This window comes from Osmerus eperlanus, chromosome 19 (genome assembly GCF_963692335.1).
Source record: "Osmerus eperlanus chromosome 19, fOsmEpe2.1, whole genome shotgun sequence".
NCBI lineage: Eukaryota > Metazoa > Chordata > Actinopteri > Osmeriformes > Osmeridae > Osmerus > Osmerus eperlanus.
Genome location: NC_085036.1, coordinates 13069950 through 13085262, shown reverse-complemented (window position 1 = coordinate 13085262; position 15313 = coordinate 13069950). Strand labels below are relative to the sequence as shown.

General features: G+C 51.5%; 1 protein-coding gene across 2 annotated transcripts; it reads left to right on the top strand.

Moving 5' to 3' along the window:
- The first annotated feature begins 364 nt into the window (after positions 1-364).
- LOC134039463 (ubiquitin carboxyl-terminal hydrolase 32-like) lies at positions 365-15268 on the top strand. 2 transcript variants are annotated; one of them, XM_062485347.1, is made up of 34 exons: positions 365-548; positions 1500-1627; positions 1966-2071; positions 2171-2289; positions 2550-2709; positions 3126-3257; positions 3578-3685; positions 3783-3898; positions 4045-4107; positions 4682-4765; positions 4862-4923; positions 5021-5123; positions 5429-5606; positions 5733-5890; positions 6182-6322; positions 6642-6759; positions 7113-7267; positions 7500-7581; positions 7684-7758; positions 8063-8201; positions 8325-8430; positions 8578-8751; positions 9001-9175; positions 9333-9484; positions 9780-9900; positions 10264-10472; positions 10642-10826; positions 10999-11085; positions 11180-11300; positions 11555-11746; positions 12171-12411; positions 12589-13073; positions 13189-13281; positions 13784-15268. In XM_062485347.1, exons 1-34 carry the CDS (start codon positions 491-493, stop codon positions 13955-13957), a joined length of 4800 nt encoding a protein of 1599 aa, XP_062341331.1. In that variant the 5' UTR covers positions 365-490; the 3' UTR covers positions 13958-15268. The 2 variants fall into 2 exon arrangements, with proteins under 2 accessions (XP_062341331.1, XP_062341330.1); XM_062485346.1 differs by having other exon boundaries at positions 10261-10472.
- The last annotated feature ends 45 nt before the right edge of the window (positions 15269-15313 follow it).

The following is a 15313-nucleotide window of genomic DNA, read 5'->3' as shown; positions in this document are numbered from 1 at the left end:
GAAGACTATACATATGGATCGTGTGTTCTGAAAATCTTAAAATATTTGGTCAGCTCTAAAGTATGAGAAAAAAAAAGAGAAAGTGCATTGTTTATGACATTGACTATACGACCCGCAATTGTAACATTTGCCACCTCCCTGTTCCAGCACCTCCGTTACATTAAACTGGTTTATACATCATGTAGTACATTTTCCAAGTTTTCTTTATTACGTTATCTGTAACTGTGCAAAGGTAATTTTGTACATGTGGATGAAAATTATGTAAATATATAGTGTCATTATTTGAATGTGCAAACTGGTAGGTCGAGAGGCCTAATTTTGACAGCTCTACTGTCACATGACAGGTCGGTAGAGGAGGCGTCAGTGTTGAGCATCCAGCTAGTGCTAGCAGGGTCAGTTTGACAGCTAGTTTGCTCGCAAAAGAAACAAAGCAGACCGCGCCAGCTGATGACATTCGTTCGTGTTGCAGCTATCATGAAATGAAGACAGCATGGGAGCCAAAGAGTCGAGGATAGGGTTTCTCTCGTATGACGAGGCCATTAAAAGAGGTAAACAAAGCGAAAGTATGAGACCTGCCTAGTTAGCTCGTACTCTCTGCTAAACCAGCTAGACGGCTAACCAGCTAGTGACAGCTAGCTAGCCGTAAGCTAAGTTAACAATAACTGGCGTTGAGTGTTAAGTGTGCAGCGGTGTAACGTTACCAGTACAATAACAGAGTTGCATTACGTTAACAGCAAACTAAAGTTGCCATTAACTAGCTAGCTGGCAACCTATGATGATCAGGGATCTTGCAAGGTAGTGGCTTAGTAAAACTAAAAAATCTAGTCTGGTTGCGAGGAACCAACACATTGCACTGTTGCCCTCTGTGTCACTGTCAACTAGCAAGTGCTAGCTCGCTTAACGGTATTACGAGCTAGCCACCTCACATAACCCTATACCATGGCATTACTGGGTCTGTGAATGCTTAGCTATGTTATGATCACTTAATTGACGCCAGTTACCCATCTATGTAGCTCATCTCGCCAGATAACTAGGTTGGGCAAGCATTAGCTATACATATGAACTGCTAAGGACGACAAAAATATAGCTAGCAAGTTAACCAGTTAGCTAGCTAGCTAACTACCTGGAACCTGGACGTAGCGACGGCATATTGTCAATATACGTACAATTGATGCTGATCAGCAACACTTGCTGATCAGCATCAATTGTAGTTGGCGGGTTTATAAGTATATATGATAACAACGTATTTCGGCCCATATTATTGTTACAGGGAGCCTATTTTGCTTGATAACTCTGGTCCTGTGTTAGAATCAAGGAAGCTATTATGGTAATAAACTGTCAGTGATGTTGACGCCCGCTAGTCCAGCTTTGTTTTTTTACGTTTGTTAAACTTGCGGCTGCCACTTCGTTTGGGCGGTGTGGTGTTTAAAGTATGTTTACGTACGTCTTTGAGTGTCTGTTTCTAAACCCTGTTTCATCCCCCCCCCCCCCCCCCCCAGTCACAGATGTAGAACTCCAGCGTCTGAAAGATGCCTTTCGCAGGACAAGTGGACTGTCCTATTACATGAGCCAGCAGTGCTTCCTAAGGGAGGTGCTTGGAGATGTTGTGCCGCCCAGGGTTGCTGAGGTGAGCGTTTTGTGAACACTTTGGGGTAATGTGAGGTCTGGTGAGAGAATTGTGTTGCAGTTAGACACTACGCCCCGGTTATTTGATATTCTGAATGCACAGTCACAATGCAGAGGGTGCTTGATTTGATAGTTAAGAAGCGTTCTGTTATGCAAGTCACAGCTTGTGCCAATTGAGTTTCCCTTTCTTTGACCTGTAATTTCAACTCCTACGATGGATCTTTGGTCAAGATGTTTGTCGAAAGGAGAAGCAAGCCTATGTGCAGTACACCCAAGTATTTCGAAAGATGCCAATGTGCAAAATAAGCATGGACATCTTCCACCTTGCATCTTGTCTAGGTAATTTACAGCTCATTCGGCGGTAATTCAAAAGGACTACACTTCAACAATCTCATTGTTGGATTGGTCCTCCTGACCAGAGGAAGAGATGAGGAGAAAGCTAAATGTGAGTCTACGAAACAACCGCTCGTGTTTATGTCATTCGTTTGCTGTACAACATTCTGCATCTGACCCACACTGGTCCCCCCACCCCCCCCCACCCCAGACATTTTCAGCCTCTTCGCCAGTGATTCGGGCAGCCATGCAACCCGAGAGGATATGGAGAGCATGCTGCAGGCAGTGGATGGAGAGATCCCTCTCTCTCTCAGGAAGTGTTTTTCCGAGGTTAGTTGACATGGACCAATCAGTGTCCCTCTCCGTCACCAGCTTCCTGTTAAGGTTCTTTTGTTTCTCTCCCAACTATCATATGCGTTATCCACCATGTCTCATGTGCTATCGAGCTGCGAGCTAGCGATTACCCCATTTGTTTGACCAGGTGTCCTGCCTGTTTGTCTGATTTATTTAGTTTCATTTTCAGACGTTGAGTGAGGTTGGGATCGCCCCAGAATTAAGGTCATATCTCTGTTTGTTTGGGTCTCTGCCAGGGAGAGAAGGTGAACTATGAGAAGTTTAAGAGTTGGCTCCTCCAGAACAAAGAAGCCTTCACGTTCTCCCGCTGGCTCCTGTCCAGCGGGGTGTGTGTCACTCTGACAGATGACAGCGACATGCCCACCTTCTACCAGACCCTCGCTGGAGTCACACACTGTGAGTGACGAGCACGGACACCGTCCGGATTAGGGGGCGTTCAGCAGTGGCTGGTGACTCAAAGAATTGGGGATGACAGGAAGAAAAACACAGCTACGTAGCGTAACATGTTCGAGTTAGTTCTCATGTTCATCCTCCTCTTCCTCCCCCGAGGAGCCTCTACTGTGGCAGTCTTTCCTAATTAGATGTGTAATTCGATATCTGACCTTGTTGAATCAGGTCTCGCAGATTAAAGTGCTTGATGCAGTGATCTGGGTGTAACGCAGATTGCTTACTGCACATTGCACAAGATGTGACCAACAAGAAACGGGTGTGTCGTTATGAAGTCAATAAAAGCATTGAGTTTAGACTGAAGCTTTGTTCCTGGAAAGTTGTCGGTAATGTTCTTGGTACGCTTCCTGTGTGGTTTTTCTCAGTGGAGGAGTCTGACATCATTGACCTGGAGAAGCGGTATTGGCTGTTGAAGGCCCAGTCTCGGACCGGCAGATTTGACCTGGAGACCTTCGGCCCTCTGGTTTCTCCTCCTATTCATTCCTCCCTGAGTGAGGGTAAGAGAAGAGATGACACGTTTAGTCACCCTGTTCACCTGTTTGGGGGTCAGATTGCTGAGCAGTTAGGGAGTTGGGATATTAATCAGAAGGTTGCCAGCTGTGCAAAATTACGTTGTGTCCTTGGGCAAGGTACTTCACCCTACTTGCCTCGGGGAGAATGTCCCTGTACTTACTGTAAGTCGCTCTGGATAAGAGCATCTGCTAAATGACTAAAATTACTTAGCCGGCTGTGTTGAGTTTTAAGACCAATACAGTTTTTTTTTTGCTTGTTTTGGTATCGCATTCTTGTGTTTGACTCTGAAATGCTGTTCTCTCAGGATTGTTTCACGCCTTCGATGAGAACAGGGACAATCACATCGACTTCAAGGAGATCTCGTGTGGCCTCTCTGCTTGCTGTCGGGGCCCACTGGCAGAAAGGCAGAAGTGTAAGCCGGAGTCTGTTCCCTCTGTTGTGATCAGACCTTCCTGTTATTAAAGAATATAAAGTGACTCTGATTTGCCCTTGTGTCCCCCTTCCTCAAGTCTGCTTCAAAGTGTTTGACGTCGACCACGACGGCGTTCTCTCTCGTGAAGAAGTCTGTGACATGATTGGGGCGTTGCTCGAGGTTTGGCGAGACAACCGCACGGACCCTCTCCCTGTAAGCAGTGCTCCTCGGAAACCTAACAATCCCCAGAATGCCATTCAGTTTGCACACGTTAACATGAATCTCATGTGGATGCAAGATGTAACAAACAAATATACATTTACGACTTTTTGTTAAAACCGTCATGTCTGTTTTGTCAGGAAGCGCAGAGTAATGTCTCTGACATCGTGGAGGACATTCTGACAGAGCACGACACCACTAAGGTAGGACATTCTGAAAGAGCACGACACCTCTAAGGTAGGACATTCTGAAAGAGCACAACACCACTAAGGTAGGACATTCTGAAAGAGCACAACACCACTAAGGTAGGACATTCTGAAAGAGCACGACACCACTAAGGTAGGACATTCTGAAAGAGCACGACACCACTAAGGTAGGACATTCTGACAGAGCACGACACCACTAAGGTAGGACATTCTGAAAGAGCACGACACCAGTAAGGTAGGACATTCTGAAAGAGCACGACACCAGTAAGGTAGGACATTCTGACAGAGCACGACACCACTAAGGTAGGACATTCTGACAGAGCACGACACCAGTAAGGTAGGACATTCTGACAGAGCACGACACCAGTAAGGTAGGACATTCTGACAGAGCACGACACCAGTAAGGTAGGACATTCTGACAGAGCACGACACCAGTAAGGTAGGACATTCTGACAGAGCACGACACCAGTAAGGTAGGACTCGAGTGTGCGCACGGTCTAGCAACTGTACACAACCCAGGACTCCGATTCACACGGGAATATAATCTCCTGTTTTGTCTTGCATTCCTCAGCAAGGCCATTTGACCCTCGAGGATTACCAGATATGGAGTGTGAAGAGTGCCCTTGCCAATGAGTTTCTCAACCTGCTGTTTCAGGTGATCACCGGTGTCTGAATACCTGCTGTGTCGTGCTGTTACGGTTCTCCTGGAATACAATCTTATGTGTTTAATCTGTGTTAATCTTCACCCCAGGTGTGCCATATTGTTCTTGGACTGCGACCCGCCACTCCAGAGGAGGAAGGCCAGATTATCAGGTGTGTGTCATCATACACAGTGTACACACACACACACACACACAAGATGATGTACCCCTGACTTGTTTCTGAGTGTGGCTGGGTCTCTGTCCTGCAGGGGCTGGCTGGAGAGAGAGAGCAGACGCGGCCTGCAGCCTGGAGACTACTGGTTCCTCATCGCCGTGTCCTGGTGGCGACAATGGAGAGACTACGTCAAATATGTACGCAGCTCCCTGTTTCTGCTTCGTAGCTGCTCGCTTCTGCCAGCATGAGTGGTAGATAGTTTGCTTTCCACCTCCTAACCCTAACCCCTTAGCTGTCACCTTAGCTCAGAGTTATGTTTTTGTCTTAGAGGTCATGACCTTAGCAACCCCTTCCATGTTCGGGTTAGGGGTTAGATGTGCTCCTGTTGTGGAGGTCATGACCTTAGCGACCCTTTTCCATGTTGGCGCATGAGCTTACACTTCGCAGCTGTCTTCCTGTGCCGGAGGTCATGACCTCAGTGCTGTGACGTGTGTGTCGTCAGGACGACAGGCGGATCGTGGTGGAGCAGCCGTCGGCGTTCGGCGGGGGGCGGAGCTTGGGGGGAGGCGCGGAGGCGGGGCCAGGCAGGGAGGGAACCCCCGGCTCACACACATCGTCCGACGACAAGTTCTCCGACAACGTCTCCAGCGCCTCCGAAGCCTCAGAGACCGCCAGCCCCAGTGAGTCTCACCGGGGGGGCAGCTCAGTGGTTAGAGCATTTGATTGTACGTCGAGGTCGCAGGTTATAAATGCAACAATCGTCCTCCGCGAGGGCGCCGGGTGACTGAAGTCCGTTCCCTCCTCAGATGTTCTCCCGCTCAGCTCCACGGACATCTGCTTCCCCCGACAGCAGGACACTCCGGACTCAGACCGCCAGTGTGTCCTGGGGGCCGATGGGGCCACGGCGGTGTCGAGGCCAGGGGCCATAGACAACCAGCCTCTGGTCACTACAGAGCCTCTGAAGGTAGAGAGGCCAGAAGATAGAAAATGGAACATGGATTGTGCTACACTATCCATGTGACAAGATACTCTGTGTGTGTGTGTGTGTGTGTGTGTGTGTGCATGTATACTGCCTTTGCTGTATGGGAGAGGATGGATATAGACTGCAGAACTGTATCAGAGTGTAATATAATGAAAGCAGCTGCCTGGTCCTCGTGTTGCACTGCTGTCTGTTTCACCAGAGGGAGCTTGTCGTGTTGCAGTCTAGCCTAATGTTGTGATGTCACGCTCCCACCCCCTCCCCCCCCTCCCCCAGGCTCCCACCCTCACCATGGAGGGAGCTCTGCTCCGACGCTTCCCCTCTCTCACCCTGGGGAGGGATTTCGAGCTGGTCCCAGAGCCGGTGTGGAGGGCGCTGTACCACTGGTACGGTGCCAACCTCAGCCTGCCTAGACCGGTACGTACACACGGCCATGACACACAGGGTCCGTTTGTTACGAAAAGCGACACACTCCCAATCCTTCTTCTTCTGCTGCTGTGCTTCATATAAGACACTGTTTGTTTGTTTGTGGCTTTGGGTAAAAGAGTCTTAGTGAATAAAGCGTGTCCTCCTGTGAAGGATACATGTGACTCTTGTGTTTACATCGTACATCATCCAAAGCGCGTACAGATACTGCATGTAGTAGACCCAGCAGCAGGTGGAGGATCAGGCAGGCGTGGTTCTAACAGAATCTCAGCGGTACTGATCATCTGAACGCCTTGATGGTGGTCCCCAGGTGATCAGGAACTCCAGGACGGAGGGAGCTGAGATGGAGCTGTTCCCCAGACACCTGCTGTTCCTGAGGCAACAGCTGCCTGCACGCACCCCTCAGTCCACCGCCTGGGTTAACATGGGTAGGAGCCGCATGCCCCCCTCTCCTCCACACAGCCCTGGGTGCTAGCACAGCCAAGACACCCCCCTCTCCTCCACACAGCCCTGGGTGCTAGCACAGCCAAGACACCCCCCTCTCCTCCACACAGCCCTGGGTGCTAGCACAGCCAAGACACCCCCCTCTCCTCCACACAGCCCTGGGTGCTAGCACAGCCAAGACGCCCCCCTCTCCTCCACACAGCCCTGGGTGCTAGCACAGCCAAGACGCCCCCCTCTCCTCCACACAGCCCTGGGTGCTAGCACAGCCAAGACGCCCCCCTCTCCTCCAAACAGCCCTGCACATAGATGTTCCTTCTTGTTCCTGTTCCCCCTCCAGGTAACGGGCCACCCCCCAGTGCCCCCCTGAAGCGTGTGCTGGTGTACACAGGCTGCTTCAGCAGGGTGGGAACCATCAAGGACATCCATGAGTACCTGGCTCAGAGACTCCGCATCAAGGAGGAAGACATGAGACTGTGGATCTACAACAGTGAGGTGAACCATCCTCTAACTCTATCTATGTCTGTCTCTCTCTGTCTCTGTCTGTCTGTCTCTCTCTCTGTCTGTCTGTCTCTCTCTCGCTCTCTCTCTCTCTCCCCCCCTCTTTCCTCTCTCTCCATCTCTCATACAGTACAAGTGAGTTGACCCCCCCCCCCCCCCAGATCTTGACACCATATACAAACTGGCGACTGAATCCTTCCGAGATATGGCTCTGTTTGTTCCTCAGAACTATCTGACCCTGCTGGACGATGAGGACCACACCTTGGAGGGGCTTAAGGTCCCAGATGAGCAGTACATGGTCATTGAAGGTACTCACATGGTCCAAACGTCAAAGTCATGTCACAGCTACAGAATGGCCAGTCTTGTGTGTCGTCACGCCGGGTGACTGACTGTGTGGGTCTCGTCCTCAGTGCGGAACAAGGACATGAGCTGGCCCGAGGAGATGTCCTTCATCGCTAACAGCAACAGGATGAGCCGTCACAACGGTGAGACTGGCACCGCTGCCGACACGGTGCCCTTTCAGCCGGAGCACACGCAGTCTCACGCCGGCTAACACACACACACACACAGCTGAGATTACAGCCACATTTTCAAAGCCACAAATGAATAGTTTCAAGTCTATTTGGCATTTGTAACCAGTACAAGTATACCCTGTGTACAAAAACAGAAATGAATAGCTTCAAGGTCATTTGGTATTTGTAACCGGTACAAGTAGACCTTGTGGGGTTGTTGTGGGTGATTGTGGGGGTCGGGCAGCACCGTGAGCAGTTTTTCCGCTGGGTCCTACAGTCCCCACGGAGAAGGGAGCCACAGGCCTCAGTAACCTTGGAAACAGCTGCTTCATGAACTCCAGCATCCAGTGTGTGAGCAACACCAAGCCTCTCACCGACTACTTCACCTCAGGGACACATCTCTACGAGCTCAACAGGTGTGTGTGTGTGGGGGGGGGGGGGGGAGTGAAGGTGTGTGTATGCCAGTCTGTGTCTGTGCACTGCTCTGCATCCACTTGTGTAAACTCACCATGGTATTGGTTGCATGGTGCCCGCGGCAGGACCAATCCTATCGGGATGAAGGGTCACATGGCCAAGTGCTACGGTGACCTGGTGCAGGAGCTGTGGAGCGGAACGCAGAAGAACCTGGCGCCCCTGAAACTCAGAGTACGTACAGCTCACCAATCAGCAGTCAATATTCCTTCCTGCCTCTGAATCACCCCCACCAATCAGCTGTCACGACTGGCATACTAACGAAACCATAACATGATAACAAGATGACGTATCTGTGCCCGGTCTTCCCTGCGTGCTCAGTGGACGATAGCGAAGTACGCTCCTCGCTTCAACGGCTTCCAGCAGCAGGACTCCCAGGAGCTGCTGGCCTTCCTGCTGGACGGCCTTCACGAGGACCTGAACCGCGTCCATGACAAGCCCTACGTGGAGCTGAAGGACAGCGACGGACGACCTGACTGGAAGGTGGCCTCTGAGGTCAGAGTTCAACCTCCCTCCCACCCCTCACCCCTCCCACCCCTCACCCCTCCCACCCCTCACCCCTTCCATCCCTCACCCCCCTCAACCCAGTTTGTGTTGTGGTGGTGTTGATGGGGGCGTTGTGGTGTTGAGCCCATATCGTCTCCACTGTTGATGTTTTCGTTTGCTGAATTTGCTGGCGCCTCGATGTTGACGACAGTTGGTGGTGGTGTGTGTGTTTACGTGTGTGTGTGTGTGTATCCCCAGGCCTGGGAGAACCACCTGCGGAGGAACCGTTCCATCGTGGTGGACCTGTTCCACGGGCAGCTCCGGTCCCAGGTCAAGTGCAAGACCTGCGGCCACGTCAGTGCTCGCTTCGACCCCTTCAACTTCCTGTCCCTGCCCCTGCCCATGGACAACTCCATGCACATGGAGATCATAGGTTGAGCTCCATAAACACTGTCTACTTAGAGGGGGGGGGTGGGGGGAGGGAGGGGAGGGAGGGAGGGGGGTTAGGGTATCATGTGTACAGTATCATGTGTTCTGGTTATTGCCGTGAACTGAATAAAGTGATACAAGTGATTTTCTCCCGTTTGAAGTCATCAAGCTGGACGGCTCGGCGCCGGTGCGCTACGGCCTGCGTCTCAACGCCGACGACAAGTACACGGGTCTCAAGAGACTTCTGAGCGAGCTGTGTGGCCTGAGGCAAGAGCAGATCCTACTCTCTGAGGTCCACGCTTCCAACATCAAGGTAACCCGAGACTTCCTTGTCATTCAGACGCTCTGACACTGAGCTATCCCCATCCCTGCTGACAGGAAGCTGATGTGCAGTTGATGTCAGGGTTGTCACGGTGCTGTAGTGTGTGATGACAGGAAAGCCCTGGTTTGAAAGCTTGTTCTACAGTCACCACCACAGAGGCACAACATGTTATCCATGTTGCGACACACAGCATATCCCCATCGCTAGGCCGTGCTTCACGCCCCGAACCCTACATCCTCCTACACCCAGCAGTTTAAAAACAGCTTTTGTCTGTCTTGTCTTCCAGAACTTTCCGTCAGATAACCAGAAGGTGCGCCGGGCGGTGAGCGGTTTCCTCTGCGCGTTCGAGATCCCTGTTCCGGGCTCGTCCACGGCCATCCCCCCCGCCACAGACCCAGACCTGGACGGTAGGCCAGACTCCTCACTGTCACGCCCCGGAGCTTTCCAGAACATTTACATTTAGTCATTTAGCTGGCGCTTTTATCCAGAGTGACTGACAGTAATTACAGGGACATTCCCCCAGAGGCAAGTAGGGTAAAGTGCCTTGCCCAAGGACACAACGTCATTTTGCACGGCCGGGAATCGAACTGGCAACCTTCTGATTAATAGCCCAATTTCCTAACCGCTCAGCCATCTGACCCCAGAAGCTTTGTATCGTAAACACATCAGTAGTAGCGTTCCTCCTGGCTAGTGGGACCTTGACTCTCCTGCTGGGTGAGGGAGGGTAGTAGCGTTCCTCCACACACCAGCTGTGTTTGTGTCCCCAGCAGAGCGAGCGGCTCCGGGCCTGGTGAACGGTGGCGTGGCCATGGCGGAGGGCGACTCTCCCGGGGTGGGGCTGGTGACTGAGGGCATGCCCAGCACTGTGGTGCCCTGTGGGACGGAGGCCAGCCTCGCCCCCAGCCTCTCCAACGGACAGACGCCGGCCTCCCCCAACAGCCCCTTCATCGGGTACATCATCGCCATCCACAGGAAGATGGTGGGTACTGCAGGAGATGACGACAACGCTGTAGGAATAATACTGTCAGGGGTGCAGGTCAACACATGTAGATTTCATTATGCGTTATGAAAACGGCTTCTTGCTGTCTCCGGGACACGTACTGGTTGCTGACACGGCTGTGTGTGTGTGTCTGTGTTCTTCCTCCCAGATGCGGGCCGAGCTGTACTTCCTGTCGTCCCAGAAGAACCGCCCCAGTCTGTTCGGGATGCCCCTCATCGTGCCGTGCACGGTGCGCACGCGCGCCCGCGACCTGTACGACGCCGTGTGGACGCAGGTGTCCCGGCTGGCCAGCCCCCTGCCCCCCCAGGAGGCCAGCAACCACGCCCTGGACTGGTCAGTGTCAGCCTGCCTCGCCTTGACATCCTGCTGCCTCACCACGTACCTCTGCCTCTGCATCCTGCTGCCTCACTGCGTACCTGACACACCTCACAGACTACACAGGTAGACCATGAGTAACCATGTGTGTTTGTGTGTGTGTGTGTTTCTCCTGTGGGCCCTGACACAGTGATGACAGCATGGGTTACCAGTACCCCTTCACCCTGCGGGTGGTGCAGAAGGATGGAAATGCCTGTGCCTGCTGCCCCTGGTACAGGTATGGAGCACAGGACACACAACCATCCTGTAGGAGCTGGTTTGACCTCCGTACGGCTGGCTGATCAGTCCACGGGTTACCTCCTCTCCTCCAGGTTCTGCAGAGGCTGTCCAGTGGAGTGTAATGACGACAAGGCGGCAGTAGGAAGCTCCTTCCTGGCGGTGGACTGGGACCCCACAGCCCTCCACCTGCGCTACCAGACGTCCCAGGAGAGGGTGAGTCTGCTGCCGCTGGCCTCCCTGCTCTCCTCTGACCCTGGCCTCCCTGCTCTCCTCTGACCCTGGCCTCCCTGCTCTCCTCTGACCCTGGCCTCCCTGCTCTCCTCTGACCCTGGCCTCCCTGCTCTCCTCTGACCCTGGCCTCCACAAGTCATGCTACAGCGGTTATACCACGTCTTCTGTTCATGGAAAGTGTTTTAACTGTGTGTATCTTTCTGTGTGTGTGTGTGTGTGTGTGTGTGTGTGTGCAGATCGTGGAGGAGCACAGCAGCGTGGAGCAGAGTCGGAGGGCCCAGGCCGAGCCCATCAGCCTGGACAGCTGCCTGCAGGCGTTCACGAGCGAGGAGGAGCTGGGCGAGGACGAGCTGTACTACTGCTCCAAGTGCAGCACCCACCGCCTGGCCACCAAGAAGCTGGATCTGTGGAGGCTGCCTCCCATCCTGGTCAGTCCCCTGCCCTCCCTGCCTCCCATCCTGGTCAGTCCCCTGCCCTCCCTGCCTCCCATCCTGGTCAGTCCCCTGCCCTCCCTGCCTCCCATCCTGGTCAGTCCCCTGCCCTCCCTGCCTCCCATCCTGGTCAGTCCCCTGCCCTCCCTGCCTCCCATCCTGGTCAGTCCCCTGCCCTCCCTGCCTCCCATCCTGGTCAGTCCCCTGCCCTCCCTGCCTCCCATCCTGGTCAGTCCCCTGCCCTCCCTGCCTCCCATCCTGGTCAGTCCCCTGCCCTCCCTGCCTCCCATCCTGGTCAGTCCCCTGCCCTCCCTGCCTCCCATCCTGGTCAGTCCCCTGCCCTCCCTGCCTTCCTCGCTCACCCCGCCCACCTCGCTCACCTCAGATACAGTGTTATGAGCTAAAAACTGTCTAATTGCAGATAGTCCATTTAAAGCGATTCCAGTTCATGAATGGGCGGTGGATCAAATCTCAGAAGATCGTGAGGTTCCCCAGAGATCAGTTTGACCCCAGTGCGTTCCTGACCCCGAGAGACCCCGAAGACGGCCAATCAGAGTGGAAGGAGGCGGTGGGGGAGGAGCTTGACTCCATGGGAGGAGCTAGAAGAGCTGGAGGCGGAGACACAAGCTCGAACACCGCCTTGAATGTCAACAACGAGAAAGGTCTGGAAAGATTCATCGAGACACATTCAGATGTTGTGTGATAAAATCCTCATCCATTAGAGGGACTAATATGTTATATATTCTGTGTTTGGGTGTAGTTCCACCGTTTTTATCACAACATTCAGATTTGCCTGTCATCCTTTTAGCGAGACCAACATGTCCTGTGTTTGTGTGCAGATCCTCTGTGTTCAAGCAGGATGACCAGCACCCCCAGCAGGGAGTCCAGCCCCTCCTCCAGCCCAGGGAGGGAGGCCAGGAGGCAGGGCCGCGCCCGAGGCTTCCCCCTGGGCAGCAAGCTCCAACTGTCCCTCAGCAAGGAGAGCCTGGACAGTGGCAGGGAGAGCCCACTGGACCTGGGGCCCAGCTCCCTGGACCTGGGGCCCAGCTCCCTGGACCTGGGGCCCAGCCCCCTGGACCTGGGGCCCAGCCCCCTGGACCTGGGGCCCAGCCCCCTGGACCTGGGGCCCAGCCGGACGGGCAGCGACGCCAAGGGCCCCGGCCTGGACTCCACCTCAGGGGAGGACACTGCCAGGGACGTCACCACGTCCGTCTCGGAGATGGAAAGCAACGGCTTCACGGAGGACAGCATGGACCTGGACGCGCCTCACCACCACAGAGACCACATCAGCCTGGAGCCCATTTACAACTTGTATGCAATTTCAGTGAGTGTCTTGTCGCCAGCGCCGGTACCAGAGACACACAGCTGCCTCGGGTATCATTCAGCTTCCTCCGAATGAAACGTCTCATACAGATCTCACCTGTCTCCTTCGTCCACAGTGTCACTCAGGAATCCTTGGAGGAGGCCACTATGTCACCTATGCCAAAAACCCCAACGACAAATGGTACTGTTACAATGACAGCAGCTGTAAGGTAAGCTCTCAGCTAGAAGCAGTAGCTTCTTGTCAGGAAAATCTTTTATCAAATAGTGCAGTTTATTTTCATGCAGCAAGGAGACAAGTCTATGGTGGTACAAAGTTGTCTGAAGTCTGAGGAACTGTCAGTCTCCTTTTATCCTAAAGTTCTTGCACGCGCGTGTGTGTGTGTGCGTCTTGGAGTGGAAAACTTCATCTTCAGTTTGAAGTGGAAAGTTACAATATGGAGTTTGAACCTGGTTCCAACACAATATGGAGTTTGACAGCTGTTTAGCTTACTTGCTCAGTAAAAAAACTTTACATGCTTAGGAAAGGTAACAGTCAGCTTGTTTGAGGGAGCTTGCGGTTGCAATTATGAGGGCTTCCTCTTTCTGAACAGCCTGCATAACGCATATAGAAATATTTCTAACACTTACATTTAGTCATTTAGCAGACGCTTTTATCCAGAGCGACTTACAGCAAGTACAGCTTTGACTTCTCGTTGCGTTGTGTGCTTTCAGGAAGTGAGGTCAGAAGAAGTCGACAAAGACTCGGCCTATATCCTCTTCTATGAGCAGCAGGGGGTCGATCATTCTCTGTTCATGCCGAAAACCGATGGCAAAAAGATGGCCGACACAAGCAGCATGGATGAGGACTTTGAGTCGGACTACAAGAAATACTGTGTTCTCCAGTAACCTGTGTCTGTGCTTCTCCACGCGCCAACATCTCATCAACATGCTTGTGCTATAGCAACATATGTAATCTCTCAGGTAGAGAAGTATTGAAGCGTAGAAATCTTCCCGGGGGGTTCACTTGTTTCCTTGTCAAAGTGGATGGACGAGCAAATGGTACTCAATATTTACAACTACCACATGTACATCTTACAAAGTAGCACGCTGTATTTTAGGGTGACTATGCTTTGGCCAGAATTCAGTGTGTGTGTGTGCGCGTGCTCATAGACCAATGCCACTTGCATTTGCCATTGATTCAGACCTACGTAGGTACTGTTGTTGTAAGACGCCCTTATGTGACAACCTCCACTGAACAAACACAGATGTTTTGCAGTAGAAACAAGTGTATTCTACCTCATGCTTTGGACTATGGTTACAGTTATATGCCACACATCTATAATTGCTCCCAAATGTTCCCATTTGTTTGTGTGTCTTTGTCCCACTAAATGTAATTAAGTTTATGACGATAATTGTGGAATATGTTTAGTTTGTATTATGCAATGTACATGTACAGTACTTCCTTTGCTAAAGTGTTAGCGTCAGAGAACAAAGTCTCCCTTGTTCATCCAAGAAGAACAAGAATGATTGTGCCATTTAGAAAAGTCAGCCCCAACCACATATCACTGCTGTTGATGCGTTGCAAAAACGGCTTAGTGTCTCCACAGTTCATGCCACAGGATTAATTTAGTAACTCAGTCTAACTTTGCTCTGTGCTTGTATTGAAATCACATTTTGAAATGTCATGTTATTTGCTTTGGATACGTTTGACATTTTTGCAATTGGAGAAGTTGCATCTTGTCAATTCGTGCCGAGTTTAAAAACACTTGTCTTGAGTCTAAGGTGGCTAGACTGTATGTAGAGACAGACATGTGTCTGTGTGTGTAAAATCAGATCAGAAAACAATGTTACCTTACCTCGCTTATGATGGTAGAATGTTAATCATACCCCAGCTTTCTTTTATTACTTTTTTTAACATTTAGCAACCTTATTGTAATTTTCTTCAGTATTGTACCCCTGAAAGCTTGATATTGTGATTACTACTGAATGTTTGAAGTCTTGTCTTGTTTCTCTCTTTCATAATTCATTAATTTAATGGACATGTACTTTTGTAAAATTTTGTTTAAAGTCTAAATTACTTTGCACTGACCTTTTTGAGGGAAAAAACTGTATATAGATACTTTTGAAACCAACAAAAACATTAAATGAGCTGTAAAGATATGTCTTGTATATGGGATGGATTCGTTTATCTGTATTAAAGCAGCCAGTGACACAGCGTCTGTTGGATTGCATCGTTTATTCAAAGAAAATATCAGTGAGACC